Source organism: Chlorocebus sabaeus, chromosome 15 (assembly GCF_047675955.1).
Source record: "Chlorocebus sabaeus isolate Y175 chromosome 15, mChlSab1.0.hap1, whole genome shotgun sequence".
NCBI classification, from domain to species: domain Eukaryota; kingdom Metazoa; phylum Chordata; class Mammalia; order Primates; family Cercopithecidae; genus Chlorocebus; species Chlorocebus sabaeus.
In genome coordinates, this window is record NC_132918.1 from 55782475 (window position 1) to 55804485 (window position 22011).

General features: G+C 45.1%; 1 protein-coding gene across 1 annotated transcript in view; it reads right to left on the reverse strand.

Annotated features, from left to right (window-relative positions):
• EPHB1 (EPH receptor B1) overlaps positions 1 to 22011 on the reverse strand; it is a 453280-nt gene that overhangs the window by 81439 nt on the left and 349830 nt on the right. Inside the window, exons 6-9 of the mRNA XM_073023598.1 lie at positions 17251 to 17375; positions 9284 to 9446; positions 5383 to 5491; positions 4454 to 4518 (exon numbers count right to left, since the gene is read on the reverse strand). Of these exons, the coding sequence (XP_072879699.1) occupies positions 4454 to 4518; positions 5383 to 5491; positions 9284 to 9446; positions 17251 to 17375 (462 nt within the window). The remainder of the gene's footprint in view (positions 1 to 4453; positions 4519 to 5382; positions 5492 to 9283; positions 9447 to 17250; positions 17376 to 22011) is intronic.

Sequence of the window (22011 nt, forward strand, 5' to 3'; positions counted from 1 at the left end):
TACCTACACACTTGATAAGCTTCCCTATGCTTGCACCTGAGTCATGAATTTAAAAAACAATCAAACAAACAAGAGATTGAATAGGACAAGGACCAAAATAACACAAGGGACTTCCTTCCTGGCTGACAGAGTCACTAACCTACTTTCTTTTGGTAGGAAGACAAGCTCGGTATCCACTTAAAAATGCTTTCCCTTAGGAGATCATAAAATATTTTTGCCAAAATAAAAATTCACTCCATCTGCAATTCCTCTTGAATTTACTAAAGGTATAACCTTGGTAAATTAGATGAGGCCCTTATACTTTTTTCTTAATGAACCTTTGGGGGTTCCCAGTGATCACTGAATTCAAGTTTAAATGCCCAGAACCCATCTGCTTAATCGTCTCTCCAAATGTTTGGCAGGGATCAAGTTCAGACTCCTGTTCTGTAATCTCTGGGCTCTGCCCTCTTACCCTATGTGAAAACTAGGGTGTCTGTCAATCTAAAGTCTTTGGGCACATACCCCATTTGTTTGTGCTTTTCCCAAAGTTCACCAACAGTAGTGCTGTAATGTTATTTGCAGTTGCCTGCATACAGATGTGAATCTGTCAGGGCCGCTTTCTGAAAGCTCTCGACCCTAAACCCCTTAACAAGTTCTCATCTTCCACTCTCCCTACCCCCACACATTCCACCCAACTCAGAAATCAGGGAGGTGTCAACCTCTACGAAGTATGTAGTAATCTAATCCTTGTAAATACCTTTTAGATTCTACATTTCCCAAATGTAGAATCAACTGGAACTTTTCTCAAGATAGATTCCCAAACTTATCTTGCCTACCTAGATCATCCAGGTGGCCACCTGGACTGCCTAAATCATCCCACCCAGTCAGTTGTTAGTCAGCCAGCACCTACTGAGAACTGGCCCACTAAAACCATGAAACAAACTGACTCTCTGCCTCTTCCAGGACTCGGAAAGCCACATCCCTACCCTCCCACCCTTAAACATGCACGATAGGCTCAGTGGAAGAGCATCCAGCACCACACCCAGCACATCTTCTCTTCCAGCCTGCTTTCCAGCTATTCTCTTTCCACTCAATTCTGAATTCTCTTTACTTCCTGTTCACTGGGCTCCCGGCTCTGAAGAGGAACATAAACCAGTGCCCTAGAAGCCACATTATTTTCTCAGGTTTACCAGATCTGCCATGTCTCAACTAGCTAGAGAAGGTATTCTGTTTGCAAACATTTCTGTCATTTCTTCTTCAGCCTTTGCATCAGTTTGAAAAGAAGGTCTGGGAGGGGAGGGGCTGCCAGCCTCTCTGTAGTGTCCTGTGCTCTGCCTGCAGGCAAGAGAGGCAGGGGCTTGCTCAGACATTAATGAACAAGCTGGGGAGCTGCTGGTTTTCTGTTACTCCCCAGTCGGGAAGATCTCAGAGCTCCAAATTGCTGTCTGCATCCCCCAGAAGTTCATGCCTGTGGATGGTCCAGGTATAATTATGTGCACACATTCTGATCAGACATTATCAATCTTTCTGCCTCCTGCAGTGGGATTCAGAGTGGGGAGCCACCAAACACCAACTTGGACAGCTGGGATTAGTCCTGGAGCTGTTCCTCATAATCAGGCTGTGGAAAGAGCATGGGCTCTGCAGCCAGGCTTAGAGGGTGTGCAGTCTGCCTCTGCTACTTAGTCATGTGCCCTAGATAAGTCACTTAACCTTCCTAGATTAGTTCATTTCTCTTAGAGTGGTTGTGAAGGTTCAATGAGTTTAAGAGAGCTACCAGAACAAAACTCCCAATGCTGGGAGTTCCCTAACCCATTACTTCTACCCCTACCCCCTCTTTGGCCAGGCCCTCCCTCCATCAGAGCCTTCCATTTCCCCTTCTGTTATATGTGTGCTGAGCCATCTGCCAGCTCTACACTCCTTTGACCATGATTCTCCAACAGTAATAGCTTTAGTCAGGGAGATGGATATTCACAGGAGTAAATGCACAAATGCAATTCAACGCAAGAGACTGAGTTCAGATAACTTGGGTGCAAAGAGGAGTCAGGTGCCCAGGGTTGGATCAAAAGAGAATAGTTATGAATAGAGGGAAAGGACAAGATTTATAAAAGGCAAACCAAATTAAAAAGAGGACAGACTTCTAAGGAAGCCAAGGGAGTGAACCCAGACCCACAAAAAACCCTACATCCATCCTGAGTCCCAGGAATGGCGACTATGCAGCTGGCCAACAATGTTCCTTCAGCTGTGCTCTCTTGTTCCAGCAAGGTCACTATTACTGCAGACTGAGGACTGGTTTTTCTATGGATCTCAGGAACCAGTAAAATCTTCCTCTGTTGGTCTGAGAGGTAACAGAGTCCCCCAAAAGGTGGCTGTGAGCATTTTGGAAGCACGCTTTTGTGCACATGGGTACCATGTGATGGCCTGGCATAGCTACTCCTCGAGAGCAGGAGAACAGGCAGATCTCAGGTTGCAGCAGCTGAAAGGGCAAAAAGTTCCACCCCGTTCGATGTTTGGAGACCTTCTGTACCCCACCCAAGGGGTGAAGCCAAGATTTGGCTTGCATGCTTTTGGAAAGGGAGCTCTCACCTAAGGCATCCTAAGGCATCTTTGACTATCTCTAGACTTCGAAGTGAGAGTCCTCCTTTTGAACCTAATGTTGTATCTTTATGGTCCTGGCTCCGCTTTCAGGCTGACATGACTACCTCTAAATGTTTCATCCACAGCATTCACAGGATGCCAGATCTGAAATGGACCTTACAGTGGCTCATGATGAAAAGGAGTCAGCCCTGAGCAAGAGTCAGGGAAGCAATGTTAGGATCCTGAGGCAGAGGCAGGAAAGCAGCGAGACGAAGGTCGCCCTTGAGGAAATACTGAGGCACCCTAGTGGGTACACCATCACTTGAGAATCACAGGTACAAGCAAAGCCCCTGTTATCCAGCTGAGGAATGTAAGGCCCTGCCTGGAAGGGCTAATGCACAGGCCAACATAAATAGAAGCATCCTGTAGATTATGGCAAGGCACACAGTCAGGCCATAGGAAGAGAAAGAGAACACAGTAGGGTTGATCCCTCTGAAATCAGTGACAATGGAGGCCTAGGGTGGCCTAGGGAGAGAAAGAAAGAGGAATAAGCAGGACTCTGAATATAGCAGGAGCTGTGCCTGTGGCCTAGAGGGGCCCCCCATTTGGGCTGCTGATGGTGGGGGCTGCCCTGGGATATCGTGGGAAAGCAGTGGTGCTCAAGCCAGTGAGGAACCCACAGCTCCCTCCAGCAATAAGTGCCCTGGGCAGCAGCCCAGCTGCCAGGGGCTTGGGCCTCTGGAAACCCTTGGCAGGGTCTTGATCTTAGATTGAAAGCCACATCCACAAAATGCCCTTTGTACAGCCCGAGTCAGCACTGGCCGCATTAGAACACAAGCTCCTTCATGGTGCAGCTGCTTCTTTGAACATCCTGGCATCACTTTCCCGCCTTGGGTAACCTTGGAGAAGCAGCAGTCTGGTCCATGAGAACTTTGGCCTGGGAGTCCATGTTCGCCCCCAGAAGAACCCCTGTGTGGAGGCAGGCTTGGCATGTAGGTACCTGGGAGGTCTGTTTTCCATGCTTATTGCTGAGAGAACAGGAAGCACCGGCCTTACATTGCAACAAGGGGGATGAGGGGAGACACGAGGCTCACAGAAGAAGCCTCGACAGAGCATAGCACACGGTGCTGGGACAGATTTCTGAGGGCATCTGTTGAATTCAAAAGGAGTTATTTAGAAACAGAATGTGTCTGCTGTAAGGATCTGAGAATTCTGTTTTCTGGAGGCAGGAAGGTGGCCCAACTGACCTAGTGAGACCTTTCTCAGATCCTGCAATGCCGTCATTATACAGATGAGAAAATGAGTCTGATAGAGAACTTTATGTTGCACATTGGTGAAAAGAAATTTTAGTTATAAAGATATTATAAATATAGGTTTATAAAAGAGAGGGGAGGAGGATAATGAGTGAGAAAAACTTTTAAAGATACTGCTTAAAGGAAAACACTTGGGAGATATCCCAGCACTTTGGCCTCTTGGGCTCTGCTATCTTTTTAATTCCCTACATTCATGTTCTATGGCTTATCTGTGAATTTGGTTAACACATTCCCCAGCCACTCAACTGGATAAGATAAGGCAGAAGATGTTAATAGAGAGCCCTCCATCTTTTCCCACTGAGTCTGATTTGAGGATTCATTGACTTGCTAAACCCAATCTTTTCCCTGCATTCTGTGTCCTATATGGGCTTATCAACACAGACAATAATCTACCCACCAGGCATCCAGTGAGTACCCACGACAGGAGGGCAGCCTGTTGCCCTGGGAACCTGCAGAAAGGTGGCCAAGGCACTGGGGCTGAGAGCGAACTTGCCACCGGGACCAGCCAGTCTGGCTATAAAGAGCACTCTGAGCATTAGCTCAGAGGCCTGTGGGGGTTAGACGCTGGGTGTCTGCTTTCTACTTACCTCGGCCTGTGCTGTAATGCTGGAGCTTATCGCTGTACACAGCCTCTTTGCTATAAGCTCGTTTCCTGCGGATACAAAGAGGTGCTCGCTCAACCACAGGACACACCCACCACTCTGTTCCAGGTACCTCCATCTAGGCCCCAGTCCAGATGGGGGCTCACCCGGGGCATCTCCCAGAATTGGGGACTGGGCAACTCTCACTTCAGCCCTCCTGCTGCAGTTAGAGCTCTGGTTGACCACACCTCACCCCTGTGGGCAGATGGGTCTGCTTTCCAGTCAAGGTCTTACAGAAGCCCAGCGGGGCTGTGGGACCCCATTTAGAGGGCAGAGCTGATGAGGGCAGAGGCAAAGAGGATGTTCATCAGCACTTAAGCTACATTGCAGAACTGCTTGGGAGGGAGCCAACTACAGGGGTTTGCATGGCAGAATCTGGGCTAACCACTGAAGGCAGTAGCAGCAGTATTAAAAAAATCACAAGGCTTTCAGGGCCAGCTCTTCTGCAGAACTCAGAGTTTCCCTTTCCTCTTCATCTTCTCTCCTGCCAGTCTGCCTCCCTCTTGCTGGCTGCTGAGAGCCTGAGCTCTCTAACTGGAGGATGGGCTGTGTACAGGCTTGATGCTCCAGTGGGTCAAATGCAATTTTGTAACTGTCACTCCGAAAAGCCATTGTGTGTAAGGGGGGCTAAAAGTCTTCCTTAAAATGAGGTTTGAGGATGGATACTGTTTACTCATAGCCTTGCCCAGCTCTCATACAATTTTTTTCCCAGCTTAATAAATATCTGAAGAATTCTAGGCTGCTCTTGGATTGAGATGGAGTGATGATTGTGGTCGTGAATGGTCACACCCTATCTGATCCACACAGCCCGGGAAAGGGCATATGGAGAGGGGCTCTCTGGGTCCGAGGAGAACAAGTGAGAGTGGAGGACCTACCTGCTACAGACGATAGAGATGGCCACCAAGGACACGACGAACACGACCCCGGCCGCTGCCGAGCCAGCAATCAGGGGCAGCTGCTCCCTCAGCTCTGACTTGTAATCATCTAGGTGAGAAAGAGGCATTAGAACCCTTCCCATGTGCCCTTTGCATACAGCTGATACTCAGTGCACGATACCAAAGACATGATCTAAATACACATATATGTAGAGGACAGTGTCTATGTGTCAGAGCTGTAAGTCTAACCAAAACAAACAGCAATTTTTAAGTTATAAATAAACAAAAACAACCGTAAACAAAAGACAATGAAAACAAAACAGCCGTGACAGAATCTGGGAAATACAGCTCATGACATTCCTGGAGCAGAGACGACTCCCAATCTATATTCCCTCAATTGGAAGGTCTCTCAAAGAACTGTCAGCCATGTTAAGGACATTCCAATGAAGGGGACTTATCTAAATGAAAACCGCTGCTGAAATATCTTCTAAAGCATGAAGTTATGAAATGGCGCAGAGTCAACAGATTCATTGAGCAGATATTTAAAGAGTATCTGCAGTCAGCCAGCACTACCCCCAGGCACTGTGGAGGATGAAGAAATGCCTGAGAAATGAATGGCCCAGCACTCTGAGTTCCCACTCAAGAAGAAAATGATCAAGACTTCTGCCAAATGTTAGAACCATGCTGAATTATGCAGTGGAATGGGAAGCCTATGGGTCACAGAGGCAGACAGAGCTCATCTAAATCCTGGTGTTACTATGTGTAAGCTTTGTGATATTGGACACGTGATTTAGTCTTTCTGACCCTCAGACTGTTGAAAAAAAACCAAATCATATGAAGCACATTTCACCCTGTCTGCTCTATCATGGGTGTCCTAAATACTACATCTCTTTTCTTTAATCTATACAAATCATTTCGCGCAGCTGGCTAGTATTAGTATTGTCCTAGTTATGCTTTCACTGGTGTTTGAAAGAACTACTATCTGATGTTCAGGACCTAGGCATATGGAAGTCAAGCTATTTATGTTCTATTACAATTAGAGTTGCCAGCTATAGCAAATACGAATGTAGGACTGCCAATCACATTTGAATTTCTGATAAACAATGAATAAAGTTTTAGTATAAGTATGCCTGAAATATTGCTTGGGAGATACTTACACTAAAACACTATTTTTGTTTGTCTGAAATTCAAATTTAACTGTTCATCTTATATTTTATCTAGCAACCCTAATGACAATACTTCTTTTTTTTTTTTTTTAGACATTCTTGCTCTGTCGTCCAGGCTGGAGCGCAGTGGCACAAACTTGGCTCACTGTAACCTTCATCTCCCTAGTTTAAGCAATTCTTGTGTCTCAGCCTCCCGAGTAGCTGGAATTACAGGCACACGCCACCATACCTGGCTACTTTTTGTATTTTTAGTAGAGGTGGGGTTTCACCATGTTGGCCAGGCTGGTATTGAACTCCTGACCTTAAGTGATCCACCCGCCTCAGCCTCCCAAGTGCTGGGATTACAGGTGTGAGCCACCATGCCCAGCCGACAATACTTCTTAAAGTGAGGTTCCCCATGAGCTATCAGAATTACCTGAGCCTGACTGTTAAACATGCCTGTTTCCAGACCCCTCCTCAGATCTACAGAATAAGAACCTCTGGGTGAAGAGGAGGGTATCTGCATATTTAACAAACAGTCCAGGCGATTCTAATATTCCCCAATGTTTGAGAACTATCCTTCAACCATGTTGGCGGAAAAAGATTTCTAAGAACAAGGATTTTGGTTCTTGAAGCCTCCCACTCTCTAGAATTTTAAAGATGGAAGTCAATTTTAAAGACTGAAGATAAATTTTCAGTTGTCCTCAGCTGAGAGCTTTCTGTAATATGTGTATTTGCTTTCTGTAATACGTGTATTTAAAATATAAATTTGGCAATAGAAAAATACATAGGAAACCACAATGAAGCATCCTTAACAACGTCTTTATAAATTAAAAACTTCATAATGTAATATGAAACTTGAATGATTTTTTTAAAAATTAGGCAGCTACATCAAAGATCAGAACAGTGTAGCTAAGAGCAGCCCAGGGCCATAGTGGGTCTGTCCTGTGTGGAAGTCACCAGCCCAAAGTGTGGCCATTGACTCTGGGCAGGATTCCACAGGTCCTCCCTGCCCCAATGACCTTATCATCAATCAACCTTTTGACTACCTTCGCTCTGCAGACAGGCCTGCTTTCCCAGTGAACATAATCAGTACCCATGTGTGAATCTCAGTCGTTAAGATAAATACTCCCAAATTTGGCCACTTACCAGAACACTCTTACCTCCAGCCCCTCTTGGGTTTGCAACACTTAACTGCCAAATGTAAAAGAAATAGCCTTCTTGGGAGAAATTTGTTACTTCTTGATTTGTCTAGTAGAATTGCCAAGAGACCAGCACTCAGAGCATTTTGAGTTTTGGGCTTTTAATTCTGTGTACCTCCTGATGCCAGAGTGCCTATAAATCTAGACAGTAAGTGAGGTGCAAAGTGGGGGACAGAGTCCTTAAGGAAAAAGAAGACAGTCTGTGTTCTTTTCATACCAGTAGCCTCATTAACCTGAATTAACTGGCTTACCTCTCTACCCCATCTCACCATCCTCAAAATAGGAGAGAAAGTTCACCTCAAATAAACTTAAAATAGGTTGCGTTACAGGGGCCAGATGGTTCACATCAAAGCATCCAGGTTAGAAATATTGGGAAGTGGTGGGTAACATATGGAAACAGCGGCCTCTCAGCTTTAAGGCAAGGTCCTCACTCCAGAGTGCCCATGAGCATTTGCTTTTCTTACAATTTTTTCACAAGAACATCAACATCCTGATTTGTATAAGAAACCACCTGATTTTAAACGTTTCCAATGAATTTCAAAATTGTTAAAAAATACAATGTGCATCAAGATAAAATCTCAAGCCCTATTAAACACCCAGACTAAGAGCATTGGCCTAAAATAAAATGCTATATAAGGATAGACGGTTTTATGGATAATTTAATTAATGAAGGAAAAAATTGAAAGCTTTCAATTTGGGGAGTCAGGAATAGACTGACATTTGGAAAACTATCAGGAAACAGCTCATAAGTGAATAATAAATACAGATAATATAGGTAGGTAGGCAGATACACAAATGAGTACATAAACTATGGTAAATGGCTAGCTAAGAGAGAGAGTGGTGGGCACAGTCAGATAGATACACTTGAGCAAAATGCTGAGGCCACTGGGAAATCAGATTTTTCAGAACTATTGAGGGGGGTGGTCTCAGAGGACTGGGGCAGATAGTGATAATAGGGAACTAATAAAACCCAAAGGTAGAAGTATATTTATGGTGATAGACTTTCTGGCCTTGAGGACACCTTGGCTGTTCTCTCTGGAGACATCTGAGCAGGACGTACTGGGGGTCACATGTGAAGTTGCTTCAAATTTCTGAGATCCCAGGTGCCTGAGACTGCCGCATCCCACATTTTGTCTCTCCATTTCCTCCCTGAAGACCTCGGCTCATGAAACTGGGCCATTAGCTCAGCTTTCAGACCATAAGCATGGAGGAGTGAAGTGGGCGTGAGGGTGAAACAGCAGAGGCATCTGGCCCTGGATACAGAGGCAAGAGGGCACACTGGCTCCATGAGACAGGAATGAGTCTCATTGCTGAAATGCAAGCTCACACATGGCAAGAGACCCTTCAAAGGCAAATCCAATCAGATGTTGGGAGAGAAATGAGCCAGACTTCAGGAAAATCTACATGGCCCTACTGGGAGGCAAACCATTTGAAGGGAATTCCCCTGGAATCCAGTTGGAGATTGGCATTTTGGCTAGTGCAGCATCTTTGGGGCTACTTTTTCTCCCACACTGCTTGTGCTGTGATTTTGCCACTGCCCTCCCTGACCCTTACCATCCGTCAGAGTTTGGAAGCACATCTTGCCACTGAACTTGCCGTAGCCAGCAACAGTGCGGGCGCGCACCTGTACCACATATACCATGCCAGGCCGCAGCCCATCAATCCTTGCTGTGTTGGTTTGACTCCTGGCCATGGAGGAGTTGAACTCATTGTGTTCCTAAAAGAAAGCAAGGGAAAGGGTCACCATCCCATTCCTGAAGGCTACACCCCCAGCCCATTCCACCCTGGAGTACTCAGGCCCCATTAGTTCTTGGTCCTGAAGATCTGCTGGAAGTTGTCATCAGCTCCAGGCCATTCCTCTGGATGGGGACAAGAAGTCTGATCTGGGCCAAGGGAATGGAGGGATTCAGGGTCAGGTCTGGACTATGAGGTGGCCACATTCTGAAGAAAGAGGCCCAGGGAAATGGCTGAGTGCTCAGGGACTGGCAAGGAAGCTTATAGTCATTCTCTGGTCCTCCTCCCCCACGGTTCAGAGGTGAAATAACATAGCATATCCAGCTTTGCAAAATCCCCTCAAGTCTCTGACCTCAGCAGAAGCAAACTAGGCAACATCCATCTGCCCCCTGCTGCCTCTCTTTGTCTTGCTTCTGCTGAGTTGTCCTGTTTTCTCCCCTGACTCAGGATCTCCCTAGACACTCCCCAAAGTGGCTGTTCTACATCACTTCCCTTCAGTTCCTTCAAGTACTCAGGCAAAAGGCTTTGTGTCCACTCTGCTGAAGAGGTAGAGGTCACTCTGCACTGCCCTCCACACCTACTTCTGCCCTTACCTTGCCCTGTGTCTGGGTGTGCATCCCCCAGCTACTTCCTGCCAGCATTCAGAGTGGGCACGTACCTTCTTCCTGGAGAGTGGCCCCTGTGTCCTCATCCCCCCACCTACTCGGGATCAGCCCCATTCTTCTGTCTGTCACTCTCTCCAGCACTTTCTGTGCTGACCACTATAGTCCCTGTCATCTGCACACTTGGGTCCTCTGATGTGCAGAGAGTTCTTCTGTTTTCCAGAAGCATGACTCTTTCACCCATCATGAGTGCCCTTAAAGGTGGCTTTTTCTCCTTGCTGCTTATCTTATTAAACACGTGATTTGTGCCTGGACTTTTGCAGCCTCTTGTCTTTCCTGATGTTCCCCATCCACCCCACCCAATGCCACGTTTCTTTTCTTAAGAACTATCATCATGCAAAGGCACAACTCTTAAATATAAATTCATAGGTCCTTCATGCTGAAGTCAGTTCCAATCGCTCACATTCCCCTACATCCGGGGACCACATCTTGGCCAGCAGGCATTTGCTTAGGCTGTTTTCTTTGTCTAAAATGTCTCTCTCCAGGGCTCCTCTACTCCATCCTGATTGCTTAAGCCTATGTTTCCCAAGGCCTCCTCTCTTGGAAGGTTTCTCTCACCAGTCTGGGCTGTGGACTCTACACCACTGTCATTCCGAATCACACCTCACCCCAGCACCTTCTTATATACCAGCCTGGCCTCTAATCATTTTCACATGAGCATATCTTTTGTTTGCAAAGATTCTGGGTTATCTGCAAGTATGCACGAACAGAAGCTTGAAGCCCAGGCCTGTCTTTGTCTGCACCATGAATCCTAGAGAAAAATGAGGATCTAGTGAAAATGAAGAGCTTGGATCACTAGGAGGGAGTGATCCAAGTCCCTGTGTCTCCTGTGCAGATCTGGGGCACTGAGATGAGTTCTAGGCACAGTGGTTCAAGAAGCATGCTTTACAAATTGTAAACTACATTCTCAGTAAAATGACAGAAGAAAGAGAGTTGAGCTAGGATATCGTACAGTGATAAGAAATTCCCATTGTTTAAAATATATAAAGAATATATTTTACATAAATATATGTAAAGAATACAGTATGAAAAGAAATTCCCATTGTTTAAAATATATAAAAGCCTACTTTGCAAAATCAAAGATGACCTGATGTGTATTTACTCGCTCATTCCTTCATTTGGCCAGCCAGTTACGTTTATGACATACTACTGTGTCTGGGTGCTATACATGGGCTGCAGGTACAAAGGCATGGTCCCTTTCCTCTGGGGATGTAACATCTGTGGGTGGACTGATAAATAAACAGAAGATGACAGCAGTGTTGACTGAGTGAGTTGGCAGAGAGCAGTTCAGGGGAATGTGGGGGCACAGCAGGGGACCATCCAGCCCAGACTTCAGAGGAGATGCAGAGTGACTCAGGGAAAGGGTGACCTGAGTTGAGTCACAAAAGATGAAATAAATTAGCCACATGGATGGATGTGGAGAGTGAGAACAGAATTAAACATACAGAAGCAAGGCCTAGAGGAGTTCAGGAGACTGCAAGTAATTGGCATATCTGAAGTGTGGGTGGCATTAGAAATGCCCATAAATGATTCAGAAGCAATTGTGAGGGACCACAGGTCCCAGGTCAGCTCAAACACACAGTTGAAAGTTACAAAGAGGCCCATTCTCACTCTAATGAAGGGGATGTCTACTGGGCCCTGGGAGAGACTGCCTGCAGAGGAGCTGCCCACCCACTATTTGATCTATTTAAACACAAGGGGAGCCTCCCCACCACCGATCAGGGATTCAGAAGAAAGGCTGTCCACTATAAAAGGGATGTCATCCAGAACTTTGATCATTTCTATTTTGACACAGTGCAGATCTGAGATCTGAAACTATGAAAATCACCAAGTCACCTTGCAAATAAGAATAAAATTCCATTGCTACAAAATCCAAGCAGCTGCCTGAATTCTCTGGTTTTACTAGAATCTGCTGAAATCAGGCACTGGTTGATAAATGTGAAGCAGTGACTGGATAGCTGTTATTGAAAAACTATTTTAATACATCATTGGTATTTGGATTGTGAGGACCAAACATTACTCCATAATCACTTTATAGTCCAAACATTCTTGAAGAAGTTCAGTGATTAAAATGAATATTAGCTCTTGTTCCCCACAAAATCATTAATCAATTTCGGGCAAATCAGTAACAGCCACAAGTTACTTTTTTTTTTCTATTGGTTGCTTATGACTGATTATAAGTATGTCGGAGACAGAGGATGCAGGATGGAGAATGCAGCTATTGAGGGCAGAGACGATGTTTCCCTCATTTCTCCTTCCCCACCCCAAATGCAGCGCAGTGCTCATACCACCTGGGTGCTCAACAACTCAATGCTAAATGAATAAATAAACAGTACACTTCGGTCCAGTTATTTGAATCAATTGATTGAGCACAAGATATTGCCAAGGTCTGAAAGAGTCTCTATGAGAAAATGATCCTAAAATTTGAAAGGTAGGAATTCCCAAGGCCTAAACCAGCCAGTCCTAACCTATACAGTTATTATGAAGCGCGAGTAACCATAAACGCTTAATCATTAAGACAGCTGAGAGCAGATGTAGATGCTCCTCCCATGGTTTGCCTACAAGTGCTGACACCAGGAGTGAAAAGTGCTACACGACAGTAAACAAGAGAGAATGATGAATGGAAATGTATTAAAATGGGGAAGGAGATGAACATGGGAAAGGCTCCGGGAGTGTCATCAGCTGGATGGCATCTGAGCTCTCTATTAATGAGCTGGTGGAGGAAGCAAAAGCCTCATCAATTCTACTCATAGAGTGAAACTGAAAGGGGTCCTAAGTGCAAACCAAGGGTTATGTGGAGCAGAAGACCCATGGAAGGTTTTCGGGGGTTACAAAACTGCCCTCATGAACCAGCTACCTGTTTTGATAAAGTTCCACTGGCACCCAGCCACGCCCATCGATTTGCATATTGCCTATGGCTACTTTCCTGCTACAAAGGCAGAGTCCACTACAGCAGTTGGGGCAAAAACCATATGGCCCAGAAGCCTAAATTAATTACTTTCTGGTTCTTTACAGGAAAAGCTTGCTGACTCCTGGTTTAGATGAAGGGGCTGGGGCTTCCTTGTGGGGAGAGGAGATGGCGCAAGATGAAGAAATAATGGGGTTTGCTTCTTTGGACCAAATCCAAGACACCCACTGCACTGAATTCTGTGTTTACATCTTCTAAAGACCAGGATTCCAAGGCCACACAGAGCAGACAGGCAGATCATTCTGTTCGCAAGTATTTGGACTTATTATTAAGATATAATCTCTTATTGTGGGAGCCACATTAATTTTGAGATCCTCAGCATCAGGGGTGCTTGCATCCATGCTCCTATCAAGCTCAGAAGTTTCCACCACTGAAGTATAATAAAAATGTGTGAAGTTCTGTTTCTGTGACTCCCTAGCTATGACCTGTGTTGTTATGGGTAAGTCATTTAATGTTTCCATGACATAGCTCCATCATCTATAAATTGGCTATATGTGTTCTCAAGCATACACTTTTTTTTTTCCTTTAAGGTTCAGAGCTAATAAATCTGTGTATATCTGGCACATAACAGATACTCAACATACAATGAATTATCATCATTGTTTCAAAAGGCCCTCATGGCCCAAGATCTTTTTCTTTGGTCATCCTAGGAATAGTCAAAGCAATGTAACGGACTTTGTAGCCAAGCACTCCATAAATGAAGGAGCATTCCACAGTAATATACCGAATGGTAACCAATGTTTGGGCAAATAACCTTCTGTGTTCCCAAGGAAAGCATTCTCTCCTCTGGAGTGGGGACAATAATATGCTTCACTGAGGTGTGGAAGCTGCTGCAGGCACTGGGCTGCTGTGTATGTGTGTCTGTTAATAATTAGTACAAATTACTAAGGAGCAGGGAGGTAGCCTGAATAGGAGAATAAGCTGCTTTTATAGCATAAGAAGTTGAGGTTAATTACAGTTTTCAAGGGAAAGCTGTAAGGGGAAAGGCAGTGGAGGAGCTTGGGCTGGTTTGGGAGGAAGGAGCCAAGACACACAGGCATGAGCCTCGTGGCTTCAGTGCTCAGCCTGTCATTAAGCCTATGACCCCTACCCTGGCTGCCCACTGACGTGACTACTCTGGGCACGGCAGATGAGGAGAAGGAGTATGTGGTCTCTAATATATTCTCCCCCCTTCCCAGCACCACCAACTGCTGCAGGGCAAAGGACCCAGGCTCGCTTCCCAGCTGTGGGACTCTGGACAAGGCTTTTGTTTTATTAACTTCTTTGCTTTCCTTTTAAAAACTTCTTTACCCATAGCAATGATACTAACATTTACCACATTGGCGTGTGAAGAAGAAAGTAGATAATGTTTATAAAATCCCTGGCACACAATAGGTGTACACTGGGGAGAAATTATTATTATTTTTCTGAGATGAGGTGTTATTTCAATAGAGCTACAAGCTTATGTGTGTGGGAAGGGGGACTGGGTGGGCCCTTGTTAGGTCAACTCTGATGACAAAATGAGACCATGTGGTCAGTTAGTCCAAACACATTGTTCCAAAACATGTTAAAAAGTTAACATTTACTTCATTAACTGACAAAAAATATCTAGCAAGTACGAGCCCTAAATCCAAAATGGATTAGATATAACAGATGCTTATGAATTCAGCTGGTTTAAATTATTTCCAATTCACTGAAGTATCTGAATCAACTCTTTATAAAACCCAATATTCTCTAAGTAGAATAGAATGCCGCTTAATCCTCCACCTTGCTTGCAAGTTCGGCTCTAATGGCTGAAAGGCATACCTCCTTACAGACTAGACTGGTGATCCATCTAGACCTCCGCTTTCAGGGAGGTAAACTGCTACCATTCTATACATGTGAAAACTGTGACCTAGAGTGGTTAAGTAATTGGACCACAGCTCCACGGCTGGTTAGCTGCACAGGGCACTGGAAATGAGGGCTTCTGCTTCCAGTGCAGTCATGTCCCACTATTCAGCACGGCCTCCCTGTTGCAGGGCTGTAGGTCTCTGTTTCTGATCCTCTGCTTATTTCCACTGATCCACTGCAAGACCTCACCCAGGCTCAGGACTTTCTGATCCACATACTGACAACTCCCAGATGGACATCTTCACCCAGTCCCCTCCCTTGAACTCCAGATGTGCACCTCTTGCTGCCTACCCCACACCTCTGCTTGGCCATTTTACAAGCATTTTAGACACTGAACTGAACTTGTGTTCCTGTCCTCACATCAAATATGCTCTACCCACAGTGATCTGCTACTCAGTCAGTGCTGGCTACATTGTTCTAGCGGTTCAGGCCAAAACTTTCCCATGCCGGAAATCCAACTTGCTGGAAATCTTGTTGGCTCTGCCGTTAGCTGACATATCTGGAAATCAACTACATTTCAACAGCCCTCTGCTTTTACCCTGATTCAAGCCACCATCAACCTTGCTAATAATGGTAGATCTACCAGGCCCTATTCTTAGTGGAACAGCTTAAATGATCTGTCCAAAATGTAAGTCAGATCTTGTCCCTCCTCCGCTCCTCAACCTGCTGTAGCTCCATATCTCACTCAGTGCAAAAGCTCCAGTGTTTGTTTGTTTGTTTGTTTGTTTGTTTTGTTTTGTTTTTTGACAGAGTCTTGCTCTGTCACCCACGCTGGAGTGCAGTGGTGTGATCTAGGCTCACTGCAACCTCCACCTCCTGGGTTCAAGTCATTCTCCAGCCTCAGCCTCCTGAGTAGCTGGGATTACAGGTGCCTGCCACCACTCCTGGCTAATTTTTTGTATTTTTAGTAGAGATGGGGTTTCACTATGTTGGTCAGGCTGGTCTTGAACTCCTGAGCTCAAGTGATCTGCCTGCCTCAGCCTCCCAAAGTACTGGGATTGCAGGTGTGAGTCACTGCACTCGACCTAGTCTTTAAGGCCCAACATGATGACCTCCTCTGGTAACCTCTCTCATCTGTCTATTACTTCCCCATTTGCTTGCATCACTCCAGCCATGCTGGTTTCCTTCCTGCTCATTGAATCACCATCATGATCCTGCCTCAGGACCTTTGCATAGGCTGTTGCCCTTTCCTCCTCCAGATAACTGCTTCACAACAGTCTTACTTTCTTCACGTTTACTCAGATCTTACCTTCTCCAAGAGGCCTATCTCTACCCCTCTATTTAATTCTTCAAACTGCTCTTCCCCAAGCCAGACCCTCCTGATCCCATTTACCCTGCTACTTTTTTAAAATTTTTTTTTCCTCTATGCTGCTCATTTTCTAACACACTACATGATTTTCTTATTTGTTATGTTCACTGTTTATTGTCTGTTTCCCTCTGTTAGAAAGTAAGTTCCTCAAGCGCAGGAATCTTTGTCTGCTTGATCACTAATATATCCTAGAATAGTACCTATTAAATAGCTGACAATACTTATTGAACAAATAAGTGAATGAATAGTGTGTTTTTACAAATAATGTGTTGGGTTAAAACAGAAGGCACTATACTTTCCTAAGATTTTTGCAAAGGCTGCAGTTCGCCCTGGTTAAGAGGGAGGCCAGGGACCAGTTCCACCAGGCACCATTTCCCTTTTCTTGGCAGCACATACCCCACTGTCATCCCCAGGAGCAGCTGCTAAAGGGTAGTCAAAGAAAATAATATATAAATTTCTATTTCTGTTAATTTTTATCTCATCCTTTTGAATAGCCTTTTGAAAAAAAACATTTTACATGTTTTTTATTCTCCACAAATATATTAGTGCAGTAGTACGTGCATATAATTTATAAATAAGCTTATTTTGGAGGTACACAAACACTTTAGAAAACACTGATCTACCAAACCACACACTCTTCTGAAGGTTGGGGACCCCTGGCAGTTTTGTGGCATCCGCATTAGTATATCAAGCACATGGCTGGAAGAATGGGACTGGTCCTTCCCAGCCAGTGAACTATCCAGATTGCAGGATGGTGGACTGGAAGTTTCTCTCCTTAGTTGGCACAGAAAGTGCCTGGGCTTTGAATAAGACTTTTGCCAGGGCAGACCTGGAGAACTCTCCCAGGGACCTTCTGGCCTCTGTTACCAGAATCCTCCCTCCCTCAGCAGCCTATCTCCTTTGTGCCTTCAGCTAGCAACCATCCATGGAACAGTGGCTAGCCCTGGGTCTTGCAAGCTTATAGGTAGAGCTGGCTCACCTTCTCATAGTACCGGATCTCATAGTCCAGGATGATGCCATTGGGCTGCTCCGGCTGTGGCCATGACAAGGTGATGCTCCTCATAGTGGCACTGACTTGGTGCATGATGGGAACGGTGGAGGGGGCTGTGGAGAGAGGAAGAAACAGGGCAGCTGAACAGACACTCAATTATAGGGGAAGGGCCATCTTCCAGAGGTAAGCAGGGAGAAAAATGGCATTCAGTTTGAACTCTGCCCCTTCTTTATCAGCTGAACTGGATCTGCAGAACTTCTTGTGGGTTTTGCAGAATCAATAGAGTTTGGATAACAGAGGAGAGAGAAGGTAGCATTTAGGAGAGGAAAGCATGTCTGCACGGGAACTGGAATGGACATAGGACTTTCAGAGGCAGCAAAGCTTGACCAAAACAAGAGACAGTTGGAGGAATCAAAGGAAAAGACAGGAGGAAAGGAGGAACACTGTAATGTTTTTGAGAAGAAGGTGTTGAAGGAACCTCAGTCTTGCATTTGTGGGCTGAGCTATTGCAGAGATGAGAATCTGGGGCAAGAGATGATAATGAGAGAGTAGAACCAGTTGGTACAGAATTACTGTACAACAGAAAGGAACATTCTAGCAAACATCTCTTCCTAATACTTCAAGTTAGATTTTATTATACTTTAAAAGGAAGAGAGGAGGTATCTCTCAAAAAGACATGAACACAGACCAACAACAGAGGTATAGTCAGTTTTCCAAATGAGGGCATTTCCAATAAGGAATTCACAAGTATAAATGAAGAAATGATAAACAAATCAAACCTTTGGAAACAAGATAATTCCAAATCTGTAAAGTTGATTCAGAAATCTCTGTTTGGAAATAATATTACTTATTTCCCAATTCTACATTTTTTCATGTGGTGTAAGTAAAATGAAAACAGTCTGGAAATAATAAATGAGGGCTGTCTTTCTAGGGGAAGAGGCAGGTAATGGATGAGGCTTCAATCTGTGCTCTGCTCAGGGGCTGCTCTGTTTAGTCCTGGCACTTTTGCTGTGATGAAGGTCTTTTCCTTACTCGAACCCCACTTTACAAAGGTTTCTCTGGGGACCACAGCTGAATGACATTTACTATCCTCAATTCAAGTTAACAGATTGCCCTCAAAGACCTGGAATTACACAGCACAGCTACGGGGTCACAAGGGGGCTGCTGATTTCTCCACTACTCATTGGACCCTGAATGAGTCCCTACTACGTGCAGCCCCTGGGGGAGAGGAGGCAGAGCACTTGTTCCGAAGATGCTTCTAGTCCAGGAAAGCCATAAAGAGTAATAAGTGTGATAAGGGCTCAGAGTCAGAGTGTCCTCTGGGACCTTGAAGGCAGGTATGCCTGGTTCCCATTAGAGACCTTGTGGTGTCTGTGAAATGCACCTCTCAGAGTTCCTAATCCTTGAAGAGTAATTAACTAACGGCCCCAGTTCCTGCACTCCGCAGTCCATCACCATATTCACACAGAGGCCCTGATTCCCACAGGCTGCACCCAGCCAATGACTGGAGCAGCAGGGATGCCATGGCAGACCATTCCTGCGACATATGGGACTACTCTGATGGGCAACTTCCACTCAAAGACTCCAGAGTGGCCTTTCCAGCACTACCTTATAACCCACACAGCAGGCTATAGCGCTTCCTACCCTACCCAATCCTCCTTCCTTCCCTCTCTCCTTTACAGAGATCAGACCTTTTTTATGATCTGATGGCTCTCCCAACCTCCTCCAGCTCCCATCTCATTTCTCCGGTAAATCTTTCATACATCTAATCCCATCTTTGTGTCTGCTTCATGGAGGGTCTGAATTAATGTAGTTTTGATTCCCCCTACAACATCCTTGTCAGGAATTTGCTGCCAAGCTCCTGCTGTGCCCCCAGAGAGGGGAGACTTCTAGCCTCCAGGAGCTGCTGTTCTTTACTTGGGTAAGTCTCACCAATTTACATATCTTCCTATCTTTATTTGAAAGTTATCTTCTTCCCACTGGTTTCCATTCTGCCAACTGAAGTAAGAAAGGATGTTCCCCCTCCCACAAAATGTCTTGTCAAATATCTAAGGAAACTAGTTAGATCTTCTTTGAGTTATTCCTGCTGAAAAAAAAAATAGTCAAATATTTTTCCCATGACCATTACATGCCACCCAAGATGACTCCTTTCCAGATGAGACCATGTTCCCTAAATTCTCTTTAGGCATGAGGCTCGGAGGTGAACCCAATTCTCTTTCCACTCTTTGAGCAGCAAAGATTAGAATAAAACTAATATCTACCATGACCTGTGTATTATATATCTATTAATATGACCATTAGCCTTTAGATGAAAAACATGTCCCTGCTGTTCAGTCCTGAAATGGCAGTCATATATAACCTTTAGGTTTCTCCATGGTATGCTCCTCATCTTTTGTCTGTAGAGTTGGCTTTTGGCTTTGACTATGAGAATATACATGTATCTCAACCTTTATGGTGTTAAATTTGGCCTATTTGTTTAGTAACTGGAAATAATTTCTTATCGTGATTGAGCCATCAAGTGTATTTTCTCTTGCCTCCAACTTAGTAATATCTATAACCCAGGTTAATTAATTAATTAAACATATTTATTGAGCATCTGCCATGTACCAGTCACTTTTTAGGTTCTAGAGGCACCACAGTGAACAAATAAAATTTCTTGCCCTCATAGCACTTACTTTCCAGCGGGGGGATTCAGCAGAGACTAGAGCTAATAAATGAATCATAAGCTATGTTAAAATATATTAAGTACAATGAAAAAAATGGAGCAGGGAAAGGGACGCAGGACGCCAGAGGTTGGAGGTGTGTGGTCAGGGAAGGCCGCCTGAGAAGCAGATACAGAAGCACAGGGTTGAAGGAGGGGAGGGAGGGAGCCGAGAGGATATCTGGAGCAGCCAGGACAAAGGGGCTGATCTAGGGGCATCAGGGAGTCAGTGGGACCCAGAAGAGAGAAGTCCGTGGGGGCAGGACCCTGAGGGACACTAGAAGGAGTTTGGCTTCTACCCTGAGCAAGCTGGGGAGCCACAGGAGGACTGTCAACAAGGCACAGTGATGTAATCTGACTTATATGATACTGTCATCACTCTCTGCTGTGTTCCAAATAGAATGCAGGGGCCATGTAAAAGCGGGAAGCTGATCACAGCACTGCTGTAGTAATATACCTGGGAAACAATGGCTGCTGAGACCTGGCCTGAGCAGTGCAGTGGGCAGATTCTGAATCTATTTAGAATATTTCCAGGAATTTGGGATGTGGAAGAAAGAGAAGAGTCAAGTGACTACAAGGGTTTTGGCCTAAACATCTGGAGGAATGGGGCTGCCATCAACTGAGATCAGGGAGACATTTCTAGAAGCAGTTTGAGAGGAGAGACCAGGTGCTCCACTTCAGACCTATTAGATTTGAGATGTCCAAGGTGTCCCAGAGCAGAGGTTGAGTACCAGATAGGTGCATAAGGTCCATGCTAGAGACCAATTGGGAGTCACCCATCTTTCACGGATATTGAAATCAGTGGAACTTACAGAGATCACCAAGAGAATCAATAGAAAGAAAAAATTCAAGATTCAGAAGATGAGTAGAAAACACTAAAGAAGCCTGAGAAGGAAAGACCAATGAAGCAGAAGGAAAACCAGGAGAGTGTGATCGCCTAGAAACCAAGTGGAAATAAGGTGCTCCCAGGAGGAGAGAACACATTAAATGCTGCTGCTAAGTCAGGTAAAATGAAACTAAGAACGGAGCCCTGGACTTGTCAACAAGGCTTGATGGTTAAATACGTGAATGGCCTGTGATCATCTTTCCCAACACCTTGCAATCACAGGACAGAGTCATGGGGGAGGATAAAGACAGTTCAGGGAAGGCGAGGCAGTTTTCTGGAATCAGTCCAGATCATTTGAGGATCCCAATGGGTCCACAAAGACAGAGTGAACAAATAGCTCCTGAGAGCTCTTTCCTTCCACTGCACGCCATGACTCTCAGGCTGCCCTTGCAGACCTCTGTGGAGGCACAATCTACATGTTGTGAATCACATCAGTTTCATAGAGGATTTCAGAGTCCCTCTGTCTTGAGAGCTGAAACATCATGTATTTAAAAATGGAAAGATCAATGCTAACAGCCTGAGGATTTTGCTGGGCTTGGTTCTTCTCCTTGTCTCTACTGTCTGGAAAGCCATCATTAAAAACGCAAGATATTTGCCAACCACTGTGCCAGTCCTGTTCTAAGCACTGGGGACAGAAGAACAAGTAAGAAAGTCACAGCCCTGCACTTCGGGTCCTTGGAGTCTAGTTGGGGTCAGATGGTAAAGAGGCAATCACAGGACAGACTGATCCAGAGGCAATTGACTGCGAAATCCATGGAGAGAAATGCTCCTGTCACCACACATGGTACGAACCCCCTAGCAGTCAGTAGCACATGGGTCTGGGAGGAGCTGCCAAAGGGTGATGGCCATCCCTGCCTGCATTTCTCACATTCATGGCAATGACTTAAGCGTTGCAGGCATTGTGGAAGACTGTGTGTTCTCGCACAGGTCATTCTAAATTGTTTACATTTTATTGCGATGGGATTTAGCACATAGGAGAAAGCAAAAAAGCATTTCTTATCCTGCCTGAAAATCAGGGGCAGCTTATGTTCAGTGCTCTGCCATCAAAAATCACCTGCAGTGATAAATTTGGTTTTTCCCTCTACAAAGGCAAATGCCGCCTCTTGATCTGTTGTTTTATGTGCTATGAAAGTTTCAGACAAAACAGAAAATAATAAGAATG